A 17,431-nucleotide genomic window follows, 5' to 3' on the forward strand; every position below is an offset into this window, starting at 1 on the left:
AAAGAGTGGTTAATATTCATGTTTTTTTTTGGGGGGGGGGGGGGGTGCATATAGTGATTAGCTGGATAATAATTGTGTATTATTTTGTAAGGAACCTCCTAAACTTTATATGTAATTAAAAACGTGCTAGGAAGCATACAATACGCACCGGTCAGCAAATCTGTCCACGGCATACGGGTTTTTTTTATGAGCTGTCATGTGACCCACACTCAGCCATCTTGTGGAAAACGTAGAGAGAGAGGGTGAGAGAGAGAGAGAGAGAGAGAGAGCCACACAACACAACTCGCATACAAACCTTGTGCTGTCAGAACAAGCAAGAGGTAAGACAGCCAAAAAGTTTAATACACTAGCAAAATAAACAATCGTACAGTTAAGTTACAGTGCCATGTCAGGGACTCTTACTGTGCTGAGCTGCTGGGGTGTTCTCGGGACTGTTGTTATAACCACCATGTTTACCTGGGCCTCGCAGCACCGGGCTCCAGTGATGCTGTGTGCCTGTCCAGGGCCGTGTGCAGAGCGGGACGGGTCCAGGCTGCTCGACAGGCCGCGTGGAAGCTAGTTAGCCAACCTGTTAGCATACTTAGCTACAAGTGATTGAGGATAGGGATTAACGTTATGAGTTACTTTTGTCAGTATAACGTTAGAACATATGACAATACGTCTTCTCTTGTGGGTAACTAAATTAACATCGAAACACATCCATAGCTTGCATTACATTAGCTACGCCGGGATAAAACGCTGCTAACTGGCTACTTGGTCAAATGCAGACAGCTAACGCGCTAGCATGACCACCGTTGGTGTGGCAACAGCATGTACGTTAGTTAGTAAGTAAGTGGCACTTTTAACTAACGTTTAGGTCAAAACGTACACTATTACGTCAAATATATAGGTCTACTGTTGTTTTTTAACCGTTAATGTCAGTTAGTAGTGTCATGTGTTTAGCTCGTTTATCCGTGGTCGTTTATTTTACTGGTTAGCTCCGTTAGCAACCGATGATGGTTTCCACTTAACCTTCGCGGCTCTAGACAACTTTTAAATTTTTAAAAGTGACGTTAATTAAGGTTAATCTCGATCTACAACGGCAGTGTGGGTCGGTATGACAACGCTAGCTGTTTGCTCAGCGGTCGGGTTAACGTAACGTCACACAACGTAACAATCCGGACAACCATTATAGTCGTAGTCTTTTTTTCTGTTGACTTGACCCGGGGTCATCCTTATCTAAAATGCAAGACTGACATAGCGAAACTCATAAAAGTTGTGTTGTTGTGAACAGATTATGGGCGATGCTTAGGCTATTATCAAATAATTTCAAACTAGTCATAGCGTTATATAACTTAAGGACAGTTGGCCGGTTTCCCCCCTGTAACACTGGGTAAAGTGCTGGAGTAATAGCCACAAATGTCGCTAACTGTTGTTCAGTTCCTGTATTTATTTGCTTTAACTACCCACTTACACGTGGCTTGAACCTGCTTCCATATGGTCAGTGTGTCCCTGTGTCGTCACTGTAGCCGTTTGTCCCCGGTACTTGAGGAAGCCTCGCTATGTCATAAATCATCGCTTTCAATTCTCTATAAGCAAACAGATAATCTTGTTGATTTAATATTTTGTAGTTTATTTGCATGAATAAAGGCTGTTGTCAATTACAGGTGTCTGACATGCCCGGTTTGCAGACTGGGTAACTTCCTAAAATAGCTTCGTTTAGCATATTGAAACTGTACACTGCATGGGTGCAAGTGGGATGGGCTAATATGTCCTCAGCAGTTGTAATACTTTGAAGCAGGCAATAAAACCGAAAGTACAAAATGGCTGTGGTAATTAATTGTGGGGGGAAAAAGCTTTATTTAAACTTGTATTATAAAACAACATAGGTTGGGGAATAATATTTATAAATTAATTAGAAATGTGTTTGGGATTGAAATATTTTCATTTATCCTGATCTTAAGACATAGTAAAAGGGTTGCAGTTGCGTTTGAAGAGGTCCAATTAATAAAGCTAACTGTTGCGTCACAAGTATCTGAACAAAACTAAATTCAAAGCTAACTGAACTGTTATTAAATGTTTATATACACGTAAATGTGTCTGACGTGGGTACCACACAGAGACGAAGGGTGCATTGTTTTCTTGCATTAAGGGTGCATTTGTTTTTCAACAGTAGAATTGTTATACCATAACGGCGTACAATGGGTGGTACTAATCATTTTTAATCTTTTCATATTTCCAGAACTTCAAGGAAGAATGGCCGAAACCCAGACACTTAACTTTGGACCAGAATGGTAAATGAACTAGCATGAAATTGTGATTAGTCCGAGAGAAATAATATGTAGGTTGTGAAACTGGTTTTCTGTTGGGGCCCATTGCAGCTTTTTCCATACATGTGCAGACATGTCAAGTGCCACCTCAGCTTAAGTGTTGTCCCTCCTTCCTCTGTCTGCTTTTACTACCCCTTCTCTCTCTTTCTCTCTGCAGGCTCCGTGCCTTGTCTGGAGGTGGTAGCAGCAGTGGGGGTGGTGGAGGTGGCGGCGGCGGCTGTGGGGTTGCCTCTCCACCACTCTCGCCTGCATTGCCAAAGTATAAACTTGCAGACTATCGCTACGGGAGAGAAGAAATGTTAGCACTTTATGTAAAGGATAACAAGGTGGGTAGTCCTATAAGGTCTGCATCTGAGCTGTTGATGCAGACTTGCAGTCAACATGATTATGATGGTGTGCCCGAGTTTACCTACTTTTATATTTATACTGCAATATAGTTAATTTAACCTTTGTGTGAGTGTGTATATATATAAGTAGTTGTACACACATTTCACATATTTCCTTCTGCTACTTTAGTAATATACTTGGACACTATATTTTCAGTCACTAAACCTACTTTATGCTTCTATTTACAATTACAAGTTGATATTTTCTCCAGCCGAATATACTTAGGTATACATATTCTTAATCTGTTTTATTAATTATTTCTATTCAGTGTTATAATTTCTCTTCATATATTTTTTTCTATCCAAGAAGGGAACAATTGCAACAAACCAAATTTCCCTCTGGGGCTCAATACAATATTTTTATTCTATTATAACACATTCTTTCAAACCCATATTCATCTAAAGTGATGCCTATGTTTACTTCTCTCCTCCAGATCCCTATAGACCTACACGATAAGGAGTTCCTGCCCATATTGCAAGAGGAGCCCTTGCCACCTCTGGCACTCGTGTCTTTTACAGAGGAGGAACAGGTAGAAGTACTTCCATCACATTTCTATCTTGATGAGGAATTGTAAGATCGGAAACTGTTTTAGACTAATTGCCTTCACCAAAATAAATGTCACATTGGCCTCAGGCCAGTTGGCTCCTTATTGGGATTTTGGGGAATTATACAGTACTTTTGGCAGTTATGCTACCATATACTAACCTGACTCTCACCAGATTAATTTTTTTTCCGCCTTGCTCCACTCATCCATCTGGGATCGCTCCCTAGGAAAGGGATTTCATGAGTCTGGGCCTGCTCAAAAATCCTTGCATTGGATAAATTACTTGTCCATCATCTTTATTGACATGCTACTTTAACCCCTCACATTGAAACCAACCTGTGACGCTGATGAGAGCAATGCAGGGAAAAGCCAAAACCAGTTGGGAGAAGGGCGAAAACATCGTTTCCGCCAACAAAAGCCTTCAGAGCTGTTCTCTGTTCTTTTAAAGAAGAAATATTCACAGGATTGGACAACACAGATGAAATAGCAGCATCGATGTTGACGCCTGCTTCGTCGATGCGAGCCGCCATTGTTGTCTGAATCACAACAGTCGCTTCTCTCATACGTCACATCTATAAAAACACCGCCCGGCACTTCTGATTGGCTTGACCACCTGATATCAATTTCTATGGATTGATCCCAGGTGGTTGAGGGGAGCTAGGCGTAGTCAAGGCGGGACAAAATTCATCTGGCGAGAGTCAGGTTAACCAAATACAGAGCAGGTGTGAAGAACAGAGCTGAAAGCTTACATTTTGTCTTCCATACTCCCTCCCCCATTTGTGTTTGCAGAGAAATTTTTCCATGTCTGTAAACAGTGCAGCTGTACTCCGGCTGACAGGTCGAGGAGGCGGTCCGATAGTAGGGGCACCAAGAGGCCGAAGTACCTCAAGGGGTAGAGGTAAGAATTTAACTAAGATCATACATGAATGCTTCATGTTTCCTTTTCTCAGTTCTTCAGTTTACGGTGTGGAAACATTATAGTAGATATCATTTAAGTGAGCCTTTATTTGCGACATTACGGTATTCTATCTATGCAGTTTCAGAAGTCACAACAACTGCAGATAGTTAAGATGCCTTTGAAGAATCCCACCAGCCGGGACAAGGAGGGTAATATTAGCACTCTGTAGGTGTTGTGCTTACTTAGCATACTCTTCCGCAGCTGTTTGAACTATTGGTGCCTCAAACATGGAAACAAAGTGAAGTCAGACTTCCAGCACCACGCACACACTCAGACTCCAGTGTACATCTTCCAGTCAGTTAAAGCTGCATACTGTATTTTACAGTTCTGTTAGGACTGCTTAAATTATCATTGGTCAGCTTTTTCTGAGCTGCCTAAATTAAAGGTTAATCAAGAAGACATGTAGTATTGAGGGTTTTATGAAAAACATAAAGTACTCGGGTTCAGAAGTCAGATGTTGATAGTAGTGCGCAATACTGTTGCCTGTCACCTGAGAATATGAGGAAAATACAACAGCATACAGCCAACTGCTATGTCACTGTTAGAGGATATTGTCTACGGATAATGGAGAGGAAAAAGGAATTAAAAACCACAAGAGCTGGTTTATTGTGCATGCTCGGATGGAAAGGGAGAGTATAGCAGCCTAATTCAGCAGATTTTGTCCAGTCTATCATGTTAGTTCAGTCGTGTGTGTGTGTTTGTAGAGCTGCAACAATTGTTGATCGACAGGAAATAATAGCCAGTTATTTAAAAAATGCATTAAATGGCTGAAAATTCTGTTTTGCAGCCTTCCAAACTTTGAGATTACCTGCTCTTCTCTATTTTATATCATATTAAACTGAATATACTTGTTTTTTGATAGATAAAACTTTGAAAAACTAGTGTCGACAATTTTCTCTATTTTCTGACATTTTATAGACTAGACGATTAATGAATAGAACATAATTGCCAGATTAATTGAAAATTAAAATAATCATTAATTGCATCCATAGTGTTTGGTAAAGTTTAGTCATTTGTGACTAAGAGCTGAAGAAGGTGGATAGAAACTTCCTGATCATCTGTTGTAGAAAATCTCAGTTTTTTTGTGCAACCCTCTGCTTGTATTTAAACCACATTTGGTCTTTTTGATCACAATGTTAAGCACGGTCTATAGCAACCTGACTTCTTCAGGTCTTATTAGGTAGTGTTGCACGGTATACCGATACTGGAAAGGTACCGCGGTACCCAGCCGTTAAAAACAATCATTTTTCACGTTTTATTAGTATCGGTACTTTATGAATTTTGTGCAACAGCGGGGCAGCTTGTCTGTGTGCAGCAACTCTCTGCTTCCTCACTGATAGCCAGAGTGGGCGTGGCTTGGTAGTAACATGTCACTCACAGAGCGAGACAAACATGGCTGACAGTGGCTCGAGTGCTCCTGCCGACCATCCTAGGCTTGTTGAAAAAGCAAACGCACAGAGCGTATTATGGAAGTTTGGCGATAGGTTGGCGATAGATAACACAAATGTATGTAACGGATGTAACGTTAAGTCAAGCGAGTGTTTGTTTGTGACAAGCAAACTTTTTTCATCATCAGAGTTGCAGGAGGCAGTCAGGTGTAACGTTTAACTGTCCGATGTGGTTTCACACACCTCTGTATGAACAGTTCACACTGAAGCCATTTACTTTACCATAACTTGCGCTGGTGTTTACAAGTATGCTGATCAACAACACAACGACGCCAAGAACCTTAAATTGCCTAAAGAATTGTCCAGATGATAACGAACATGTTCCTGTTTTCATTTGGATTCTGTGACAAATCTTTTTATTTTTTTTTGAACAGCTGCATAATCATTTCACTGTTGCTATAACAAGTAGCTATAAAGCTCAGCAGCTTTATCAAATATATGTATTTTTTATTTTGACTTTTTTAGGTTTAAGTGTTTTAATTAATAAAAAGAAATACATAATTTTAAGTTCCACATTCTGTCATCTAATTTTTTATTACATTACTTTTGATGATATTTTAGTTTTAGGCCGTGGTATCATTTTAGTATCGGTATCAAAATATTTTAGGTAGGTATCGTACCGAAGTCATAATTTTGGTATCGTGGCAACACTATTACTAGGTCACATCAACCTGTGATTGTTTTCAGGGCGAGGAAGAGGAGACGGAGGGTTTTACCAAAGAAGTTTTGATGATGTGGAAGGTTTTGGTCGTGGAGGGAGAGAGATGCATCGCTCCCAAAGCTGGGAAGAAAGGTATTAACATGTCCATTTGTAGGGTCAAGTGTTGTTGTAAAAAGCTGCCTGTGTTTTGACAATGTGCATAAGTTCAATGTGAGGGTTTTTTCAAGGCAGAAATAAAACATATTTTTGTAATGACTTAATGTAATGTGTGTTTTTTTTTCACCAGGGGAGAAAGAAGGTTTGATAAGCCAGGTCGAAAAGACCCAGGTTGGTGTTACATTTTGCTGCTCTAATAATTAATATATATGTATTCATTGGTAAATGAACTTATCTACTTGTTGCTCTCTGTCACCCTAGTGGAAGTTGCTCCAGGACATTTTCCGATGAATCACAGTAAGTGTGCCTTTGTAGTTTAATAATTGACCAGTCACTAAAGATTTCTTCAGTAGGTGTAAATGACACAAATGACAGGTTTTAACTGATTAAGTAAGTTTAAAAATCTACCCACTTCTCTTTGCAGTCCGAGGCAACTATGAAGATGGTGTGACAGGCCTGCCGAGGAAGCATGATTTTACACGTTCAGAGAGTGAGAACTGGCGTTCTGCTCAGAATGGTGAGGATGATGAGGGGGGCTGGCGCCTGGCGGGGTCTCGACGGGACAATGACCGGTGGTGCCCCCCGAGCCCAGGTGGGCGTAGCACTGACCATGTTACCAATACGTCTGTCTTTGATAAATGTATTTGTGGTGAACTGCCATGTTTATTATATGGCTTGTTTCAGAATAAGGTACATTTGTTTGGTCTAGTCGTCATTTTCATCATACAACCTGCTTGGATTAAGGTGTATTATCCAGCTCCACCTTTTTTTTCTTTATAGTGGCCAATATGTCAGCAGGCTATCAGAATTACATTAAATTTAACAGGTACCAATTAAGGGTACATTTCATGCAAGGACAATTCAAAGGTGCACTTTTGTCTCCTTTCTTCACCTCCCTGTGCGTTTGATCTGCACATGCTCAAACAATCAAATGCATTTCAGTAGCACTACTGGTGGCCAATACTTATGTCCATCTTGATGAAGCTAAGGTAGAACATGAGGTTAAGATTTTTAACGTAACTTTTTTCCCCAGATGGGCCTCGGTCAGCAGGGTGGCACCCCGATCAGCGCCGCCGTTTCCCATTTGATGCAAGAGAAGACGAGCGCGGCTACAGGAGGCCTCGGTCAGGCAGCGGCAGCCTAGACGACGAGAGGGACAGCCTGCCAGAGTGGTGTCTGGAGGACGCAGACGAGGAGGCAGGCACCTTCGACTCATCAGGAGCCTTTCTCTCACTTAAGGTAAAGAGTTTTTAAGTTATCAATGATTGAATGTGCCTTTTATTTATTTAACAGATACTCACTAGCTATTATGGAGCCAATCATTCCTTTGCTACTAAGACTGAAATCTTTATATGATGATACTATTGTCAGTTACTGTAATTATGTTCCATGTTGTGTATTCAGAAAGCCTCCAAGGAGCCAATCCTGGAGGAGGCAGAGCTTGACTTCAAACCTTTGGATGAGTGTGAAGAGGGCCTCGAAGAGGACAACTGTCAGCCCAGAGAGACCAAAGAAATGGAAACAGAGGCCAAGAGAGAGGCTGAACGAACAGGTCAGATAGATTGAGTACTGATTTTCTTTTCTTTTTTTACGCTGTTGAACAAGCATAGATAAGAAGTCAAATGAATTTAGTGCAAAATTGGAATCCTACTCGCATGAGATTTTCACAGATTTTTGAACCTGGGGCCCTTTTGACCTACCAAGCTGCAACTTTCAACATGAGAACACTACCTCTCATATTACTTTTGAAGCATTTAACTAATCAAAAGAAACATCATACTTATGACGCATGCATGATCATGCAATATTGACTAATATTTGATTAGGTCTGACTAGTTTCACAGTGTAATCTGTGTTCATGAGCAGTGCGTCAGAAACTTATCCACCCTGATTGGCGACTATAGCTTTAAACCAAAAGACGTGTTGCAGCACCGTTTTCTCATTTTATTTTAGTGAGTATTTACTGCGTTTTGTCATTTATAGTTACGTTTTCACAAGAAACATGCCTGCAGGCTGAAATTCGCAGTGTTCTGAGCAGAATAAGTCTTCTAGTTGCTAGTCTAACCGCTGCTACCCAAGCAGTCTGATGTGGGTAGATGTCTGTATGGTTAAACTGTAGCAGCCTGGTATCGTTTTCAGGCGATCTAATGAAGATAAACGCAGTGACTGTCTGATTCATGCTGCTCACCAAACCCTTTTTAATCGAGGAAGATAGTTAAATTGGTTACGATCCCCTCTCATGTTTTTACTATTTATTTTTTTAGAGTTGTCAAGAGCATCAGAGGAGGCTTTACCTGTGGCTGCACCTGTTGCTCTCCCTGTCTCAGAGCCCCAGGTTCCTGCCCATTCTCTGTCACTGGGCCAACCCAACAGAACAGAAGAGTCTGAGAGGCCAGCTGAACGGCAACCACCCCTGGATCTCCCACCAGAGCCCTGCAAAGTCCCCCTGCACGTCCCCATGTCTAACAGCATGCTTGAGTCCCTACCCATGAACCACATTTCTACCACCCTTTCAGGTGAGACTTGAGTCTTCAATTTTACCTTCAAATGACTTTTTTTGCCAATTTGTTCCACCTACCAGGAAATGCGACTAATTTTGTTTTTCCTTTCGCTGTTTTATGCAGAAATATCTGCTCCTTCGCCGAGTGTTCAGCTACCGCAAAAGCCTATGGAGGTTCCTGTGGTGATGAACAATCCTTTGTCCTTTTCTTCAAGTATAATGGCACCTATTGGCAGGCCCATAACTGTGCCACACGACACAGATGAAGATGGACTGAAACACTTTGAGCGGGTAAGTTAGTAGACTTTTAGTTGTAACATTGACCTTTGACCGATTTTAAATAATCTCTTAAAATCTTATACTTACTGAAAAGGAAAGGTTATTGTGAATATTATGACAGATGTGATTACCCTTCAAATAAACCCTTTGACTGATAGCGATAGCTAATTTCCCATAAATGACCATAAAACAAGTCATACGGTCTCTGCCCACTGCAACCCCAACAAGCAATTAGTTGACTGAGCAGGGAAGCCATATTATGCTAGGTCTTATGACTTTTCTTTTTTAAACAGGGTTATGAGTAATGTAATATCTTTTTTTTTTTTTTTTTTAAATGCTCTGTCTTTGCTCCCATCCTTCCCCAGGAGGCAGAAAAGATGGTAGCATACCTACAGGATAGTGTGGTGGATGATGACAGACTTACAGCAAAGACTTCAGAGAAGCCCAAACCTGCAGGCCTGCCGCTTACCCACGAGGCTGCTCTCAAGTGGTTCTACAAAGACCCCCAAGGGGAGATACAGGGTGAGATTGGAAGAGGTTTCATGTGCTCAGAATGTGATTTTTAAAATGTATAATTTATTATCAGAACTGCCCCAATATCTCCCCTGAATCTTTTCCATTATCTTTTTTTTTTTGGTGGGGGCTCTCTCAGGTCCATTCAGTAACCCGGAGATGACGGAGTGGTTCCAGGCTGGTTACTTCACAATGTCTCTTTTAGTCAAAAGAGGATGTGACGAAGTATTTCAAGCACTTGGCGAGATCATGAAGATATGGGGGAGAGTACCGTTCACTCCTGGACCCGCACCTCCACCTCTACAGGTATGTGTTAGCTGATTGTGGCCTGTTTCATTCTTTCAGTCCAAAGGTTTGCTTTGTAATTAGCACTAGTTGCTAGTATTAGCCATGACCTGCAGGTGGTGTGGTATTCCAGTCTTTTTTTACCAGTGAGATGTGCCAGAGGAATCCTTCATGTGTTAATTAATTGTTTAAGACCCTTCTTCTCTCCGACTTGATAGCTTTTGTGTTGTTTTTTCATGTAACAATATTTTCTCCTTTTTGATCGCTAAACTAAATAAGTGTAAATGCATCCAAGACAGACTAAAATCCACATTATAGCCAGCTGAAAAGATCTAAATGCATAAGATGCATATGCAATCTGTGGAAATAGCCACTCACTGTTTGATTTTTGTTATACATCCATGGTCTGGCTCCTCTATCCTTTAATGATAGTGGCAGCTAAAGGTACACTGACTTAAATTAAATTAGTCATTGTTTGGTCTCCTTATAGCAACAAGAGAAAACGTCTCCTGCCATTTCCACACATACAATCAAATATATCATATTGTTTTTTTATATTAATTTTATATTGAAAGAATGGCTGTTGGTATGTTTTGTGTTGTTTTTTTGTGGCCAACTGACTTTGATGCTTAAGTGAACATACAACACGATCTTAAGTGATCTATTTCAAGTACAAATAAGGTATATCAGGAAAGGGCTTTTGCACAACTGGAGGCTGTTCAAGCTCTGTCAATTTGCTCAGAGGCTGTGAGTGAAGAGTAGTTTTAGGTCCAAACGTGTTTGTCTGTTGCTAGTTTTTGCTTGTTTGACTACCTCTTATTTCAGCTGTTTCTTTGTAATGCAGGGGGACGGTGATCAAGAGAGGTTGAAGAGGCAGCAAGAGCTCACTGCTCTCAATCTCTACCAGTTACAGCAGCTCCAATATCAATACCTCCTCAGGTACACAAGGCTCACATCTGAGAGCTTTTTTGTTTGCAGTTTAATGATTGTTCATGTGTCAGGATTAAAATTTTTAAATACACACATATATAAACTGCAGTACTTCCTGGTAATAATACAGGAATAAGTTACAGAGACAACTTATGCTTCACCATCAAAATGACCACCACCTAATAAAACTGAGAAAAATATGCACCCATTATTAAATTGCATTAATGCATATAGGAAATAAATATGTAACATGCAGTGTACATAATTCATCCACTGATATTCAAATGTTAACTCCTTTTTTCCTGTTTGTCTCTCAATTCTCCCAACCATTTATCTCTTCACCACTCAGGCAGCAGTATGCTCAGGCCCTGGCCCAGCAGAAAGCTGCTGCTCTTAGCTCAGCTCCTGTTCAACAACAGCAGCAACACCAACAGCAGATCAACCTGCTTCTACAGCAATACCAGGCTCTCAAGCTAAGGTTGATCTCTCTCACACACATACACAATGCACAATCATGTCTGTATCACTCTTTTTCTAAATACATCTGTACCTGTGCTTCAGTGTTTAGAAATCGTACATTGCGTTGACATGAAGCGAATATTACATTGTTTTTGTAGAGCATCTGAGAGCCTCCTACCTCCTGTTACCCGGTCCCTGTCTGTACAAGACTCTGGTTCTGTGTGGGAAATGCAGAACCCGTCCTCTCAGGCTTCCTGCACACCAAATGTCCAACAAGCTACTCCGAACAGTGAGTTGGTACCTTAGATATAATGCAGTGTTGGTTTCTTTTTTTAATCACGTGAGTGGAAAAGTAAAAGTCTATATCATGTTATAGCAGGTCTAATGCATCATATATCACACTCAACAGCGTGGGATGGCAGCAGCGTGTGGGATCTACCTATAGACTCAATAGCACAGGCTCCAACCATCGAGCAGATGCAACAGTTGGAGAAGTCAAAGTCTGCAAAGGTAAATGGTATTTCTGCTCAGTTTTCTGTTTTTGTCATCAGTGTGACATGGTTCAAAAATTCTCAACTAAAGTCAGGACCCCTAATAGTCTTGAAAAGAATACTGCAGCATCTTTTGTCTGTGTTTTCAAAGGCTGAATGATTTGGAGGAAATTTATTAAATTCAAATTGTGAATTCTTAAAGTGATGCTGATGGATCTATGATTTTAAGATAAAAGGTTAGGTGGAAATGTGCTCTAATGTCATGTTTCTCTAGATAATGTCTTGAGTGTGTTTTTATTTTCTCATCCAACAGTTGGAGTTGGAGAGGCGTGAGGCAGAAATGAGAGCCAAAAGGGAGGAAGATGAGAGGAAACGGCTGGAGGAGGCCTTGAGGGCTCGACAAGAGGAAGAACGCAAACGCTTGGAAGAAGAGGAGCTGGCACGGCAAAAACAGGTCAAGCGTTCGAAAAACTATCTGACGCCATTAAAGCCTTTAAGCTCCTGTTTCATTGTGAGCCATCTTTTCCGATGGAGTTGAGACTGACCCACTGTTGTAAATCTTTAGGAGGAGGCATTAAGACGGAAACGAGAGCAAGAAGAGGCACAGCGCAGACAAAAAGAGGAAGAGGAGAGAATAGCACATGAGGAAGCTCTCCGTAGATTAGAGGAGAGGCGAAGGGAAGAGGAGGAGAGAAAGAAACGGGAAGAGTTCCTTCGCCAACAGGTAACGAAAACAGGTTACATACTTCTTAGAACCTTTGTTGGATTTGTAAAGTCTACATAAATTCCAATGTTTTCTACCTCACCAGGAAGAGGAGCGCAGAAAGCAGGAGGAGCTTGAAGCACTGAGGAGGCGTGAGGAGGAGAAGCGAGCAGAGGAAGAGGCTGCAGCGGCAGCTGCTCTGGCCCAGCAGCAACTGGAGGAGCAGAAGAGGAGAGAGCAGGAGGCCCAAAGACAGCAGGAGCTGCAGAGACAAAGGCAGCAGCAACAAGAGGCCCTTAGGAGACTTCAACAACAACAGCAGCAGCAGCAGCAGCTTGCACAAATGAAGGTAAGGGCACAGAGGACTAATCAGCAAAAATAGACAAAATCTATATTTTAAATTGATAAAACACCTTGCCCTCTTTCACAGCTTCCATCCTCTTCAAAGTGGGGCCAGCAGTCAGTCAATGCTATAAACCAGACTCAGAGCGCCCTGTCACTGGCTGAGATCCAGAAACTGGAAGAGGAACGAGAACGGCAGACGCGTGAGGAGGTAAAGATAGCGAGCAGCCTGGTTGTGTTTGGTGGCTCTATCACCTGCAACATTTGAGTGCCTCTCTGCTCGTCATTTTAAACTTAAATTCATGTCCTCCTTGTCATCCCCATAGCAACGACGTCAGCAACAAGAACTCCTGAAGCTGCAGCAGCAGCAGGCCTTGCATCTGGCTCAGCAGCCCCAGTCCAAGCTGTCTGGTTGGGGTAGTGTGGCCAAACAGCCAGCTGCTACCAAATCTTTGCTGGAGATTCAAAGGGAAGAAGCCCAGCAGATGAAACAGCGGAAGGAGCAGCAGCATCAGCAGCAACAGCCGCCCCAGCAGCAGCAGCAGCAGCAGCCGCCACAACAGCAACAACAACAGCAGCAGCAGCAGCAGCAACAACCACACCCCACTGTCACCCAACAGATCCGCACTCAAAACAGAACTGTACGTGACCTATATGATACCATGTCATATTGGCTAAAAGCTACGTAGAGGATTGGGTGTGGATTTTTAGTTGATACAGCAACATTTTGACATTAGAAATTCAAATTTAATGTCAAAAATAGCTTTCATGACAGAGTTTAAAGTTTCATTCACAAAATCGTTTGGAAATTTAAATGATCTAAAAAACAAGGCCATTCTTTAGATTAATCACTGTAATACTAATAACCAAAAGAGATGTTTTGCGAAAGAGCGAAGGAGAGCTGAAATGATTAGTAGATCAATTAAGTTGACTAGCTTAAAATGAATTGGCAACCATAATTGATGAATTCTTTCAGTAATCTTCTGTGACTTTAAGCCCTAGAAACAAGTGTGATGTCAGTAACACAATCTCCCTCTCGTGACAGACGTCATCTCTGAGTAACTCGGTGTGGGGGTCTGTGAACACCAGCACTAATTGGGGCTCAGACTCCAGCAGCATTTGGGGTGACACCCACAACTCTAACATGGGCTTTTGGGATGAGGCTGTGAAAGAGGCTGTCCAGCAACCTCCTCAAACCAAGAAAGGCAGTACACAGAAGAGCAACAAAGGCAACGCCAACCTCAGGTATTTATTAAGAATGCCAAAATAGAACCTCCTGATGAAAAGCATGATATGCCAAATGAAGGATATGAAAAATTGCGATCCTAATGACCTCTTTTTCTCTTCCTTCTGCATTTTTTATGTACATATAAAGTAACTCTGTGAGTGGGCGGGCCAATAAGAAAGCAGAAGAGGAGGAAAAGCTGCTTAAGTTGTTTCAAGGGGTCAATAAGGGCCGGCAGGACACCTTCATGCAATGGTGTGAGCAAACCCTGCACACCCTCAACACAGCCAACAATCTGGATGGTAAGACTTAAAAAAAATATTCTTTGCAAAGGCACTCCACCTACAACTATTGATTAACCATTTCTGGAAGCCAAACTCACAAATACCCATTCGTCTCCCTGCCAGTTCCAACGTTTGCATCCTTCTTGAAAGAAGTGGACTCTCCCTACGAGGTGCACGATTATGTCAGGGCCTATCTGGGGGACACTCCCGAGGCCAAGGACTTTGCCAAGCAGTTCCTGGAACGACGTGCCAAACAGAACGCTAACCAACAGAAACCGGCACCGCAAAACCAACAGCAAGCCCTCAAGCAGCAGCAGGTGAGAAAGACTGAAATGATACCAGCGAGTTAAAGGCTCAGCATATGAGGTACCATATGTTTTAGTTCTATTTTGAGTCTTGGGATCAAAAAGAGAGACATCTTGTCCCTGTTGCTCCCCAAAAATGGTTTGCACTTGCATTTCCGCCCGGCATGTTCAGACCAGTCAGAGCAAGTCATCAGACATCGTCAATGCCGTCATACTCCATGGAAGCAACTGCTATTTACATTTGTGCTGTGACTCTCTCTCACGTCACTCCTTTGGATTAGCTCCAAAGGATGTCATTGCACTGCTTATTCCTTGTTTGCTGATGGGGACGAAGACCAAACATGTCACTGTGTGATCCTCTGGCAAAACTGGTCTGTCTACGTATCATATACCTTGAAAGTTCTATCATCCATCTCCCTTTTTAGATTCCTGGGTGTGTTGGGCAATGTTTTTATTAGATTTTTGAATGTTTTTTTGCATCAGTGTAGGAGTCACTTTACTGTATCCCTCTATATTTAGATACAGCAATATATAAATACATACTGTTAAGGAAGATTATTTCCATGTTTCCCACATCTTCAGTGAAGGCAGCATTGTCTTCATATCGAATATTCTTGCATTAGGTAGATACTTTACCTCTTCTCAATAATAATAATAATAATAATAATTATTATTATTATTAACACTCTATTTGCTTGGCACAGTTGGTACTTTGACTCATGGACGAACCTGCTTCACTTCTCCCCACTGTACTTAAAAAAGTGAAGTCAAATTATCCAGAATATTGGCGGCACCATGTTGTAACATGGGGGTCAATGAGAAATTGCTCTATTATGAAACCCACCCCTAGTGGCCACTCAGCGAACTGCAATTTTTGGCACTTCCGTATTGAATCAACCAGAAATCGCTGTGGTGGGGGCTTGATCTCGATCTGATACCGTTTTTTGATGTCATGTTTGCATTTAATTGTACCAGAAAATTGCTTTCTTGATAACTTTGAATATTCATGAACGTAGCTTAGTCCATGTGCCGTTTTGAAAAAACTAACCAGAACAGTGGTTTTGGTTCATCCCCTCTTCCACATCACGTTATGATGAGTTTTAATCTGTAATGAGATCAAAATTTACTCGGACCACATTACGCCTTGTAGTAACATTTGGATTTTGCTGGTGTTGTTAAACAGACGTCTTTAAAATCCACATTTGTCTCTTGCCCAGGATTCTGTATGGGGTGGAACAGGATCTCCGTCACTCTATCAGTCCAACCATATGAGTGACCAGCAGCAGCGCTTTGAGACGGTCACCTCAGGGAAGAAGAAAAAGAAGCAGAAGATGGTCCGTGCAGACCCCAGCCTTCTAGGTGAGAGCAAACACCCATCTGACCAATGTGTCACTGCTTTTTTTTTTTTTTTTTTTTTAATCTCAATCTCAATCTCATCTGCTAATTGGATCTTTTGCCTGTTACAGGTTTTTCTGTGAATGCATCATCTGAGAGACTGAATATGGGAGAGATTGAGACTTTGGAGGACTTTTAAGGGACTGCAGCCAAGCAAACCCCACTGACTGTATCCGATTTGAACAGCAGCTGTTTCCCCCGAACCCCCCCTGCCACGACCTCCGGACTGCTTCAACAACTTTCCCCTTTATTTTCAGTTTCACGTTTATCAGACATACTCTGGTAATCCCTCCATTAATTCCAAATTGGGAAAAAACAGTGAGACAGGGTGTGTATTCCTTTGGTTTCGAGAAAAATGGACCAGAGCAAACTGGCAAGTGAAACATCCGACCGGCCAAGGGGCGATCACCAAATGTACTCAAGATTCTGGAGAAAGCCTGCAGATGTGTGTGTTGGGCATCAGCTGCTTGGCTTCGAATCATGTCTTGAAATTCACTGATAACAAATTTCACATTTGGCCTCCATTGTATGGGATTTTTTTAAGTGTGGATATATGGGTTGGGCGGTTGGGGTATTATTGGAAAGGTTAGAGAGATTATATCCTTTTGTTTTTGTTTTATTTATTGAATGTTTTCCCCTTACAATTTACACCGCCCCTTTCCCTTCTCCCTCCGTTTTCTGCTGGGTGTTCATGGATAATGACGGCAAAGTAGAGCCCAAGGATTTGTGCCCACTTATGTCCTGTTTTAAGGACATGTCAAAAGTTCCAAGTAGTTATCTATTTCTTGTAAAATACTAGGGTTTAAAGAATAAACGTTCAATTCTGCATCTGTATTATAATATATGAAAATGATCTGCTGGAGTCATACTTTTTTATTGCGGTATGAAAATAAAACAGTCTGATGTGTGGGCTGTTGACACCTGTGTCTGAACTATTCAGAAAAACCACAAATGTGCAGAATTTGATTCACATGCAGTCACACCACAATAATTAGCATTTTACAGAGATCCTGTTAAGAGCTGGAAATGTATAAATAAAAACAAAGTTCCCAAAGTTAATGAATGAAAGAACATTTTGCATCCCGCAAAGTGAGAATTTAGTCACAAATTTGAAAATGAGTCATTGAACCACGTGCCTTTTTCAAAGTAATCTGCTACATAGTTTAGCATAGACACTGCATTTTCAGCTTTTCAGGAAGTAAAAGTGCATCCTCTCACCACTTGGTTGTGATGCATATACTACATTAAATCAGTCAT

The 17,431-nt window shown here is 41.5% G+C and overlaps 1 protein-coding gene across 4 annotated transcripts; it reads left to right on the plus strand.

The window, feature by feature from the left end:
• Positions 1-230: 230 nt before the first annotated feature.
• Positions 231-17,051, plus strand: gigyf2 (GRB10 interacting GYF protein 2). 4 transcript variants are annotated; one of them, XM_083928168.1, is made up of 29 exons: positions 231-320; positions 2,222-2,273; positions 2,467-2,635; positions 3,130-3,225; positions 4,030-4,138; positions 6,334-6,439; positions 6,594-6,634; positions 6,725-6,760; positions 6,888-7,055; positions 7,497-7,702; positions 7,868-8,015; positions 8,728-8,979; positions 9,088-9,254; positions 9,608-9,764; positions 9,895-10,061; positions 10,885-10,979; positions 11,320-11,448; positions 11,588-11,718; positions 11,806-11,939; positions 12,234-12,374; positions 12,486-12,644; positions 12,730-12,972; positions 13,054-13,176; positions 13,292-13,606; positions 14,011-14,210; positions 14,341-14,492; positions 14,598-14,791; positions 15,997-16,138; positions 16,246-17,051. In XM_083928168.1, the coding sequence occupies exons 2-29, from the start codon at positions 2,236-2,238 to the stop codon at positions 16,311-16,313; spliced, it is 4,086 nt and encodes a 1,361-aa protein (XP_083784294.1). In that variant the 5' UTR covers positions 231-320; positions 2,222-2,235; the 3' UTR covers positions 16,314-17,051. The 4 variants fall into 4 exon arrangements, with proteins under 4 accessions (XP_083784294.1, XP_083784295.1, XP_083784296.1 ...); XM_083928169.1 differs by having other exon boundaries at positions 11,839-11,939; XM_083928170.1 differs by having other exon boundaries at positions 6,888-6,980; positions 11,839-11,939.
• The last annotated feature ends 380 nt before the right edge of the window (positions 17,052-17,431 follow it).

This window comes from Echiichthys vipera (genome assembly GCF_963691815.1).
Source record: "Echiichthys vipera genome assembly, chromosome: 15".
Lineage (NCBI taxonomy): Eukaryota > Metazoa > Chordata > Actinopteri > Perciformes > Trachinidae > Echiichthys > Echiichthys vipera.

What these genes read in the sequence shown, in the direction of transcription:
- gigyf2 (XM_083928168.1), top strand. Translation starts at nt 2,236, where the DNA reads ATGGCCGAAACCCAGACACTTAACTTTGGACCAGAATG. An exon ending in CAATATCAATACCTCCTCAG is followed by an intron (nt 10,980 to 11,319) that starts GTACACAAGGCT and finishes TTCACCACTCAG; the next exon opens with GCAGCAGTATGCTCAGGCCC. An exon ending in AAGAGTTCCTTCGCCAACAG is followed by an intron (nt 12,645 to 12,729) that starts GTAACGAAAACA and finishes CTACCTCACCAG; the next exon opens with GAAGAGGAGCGCAGAAAGCA.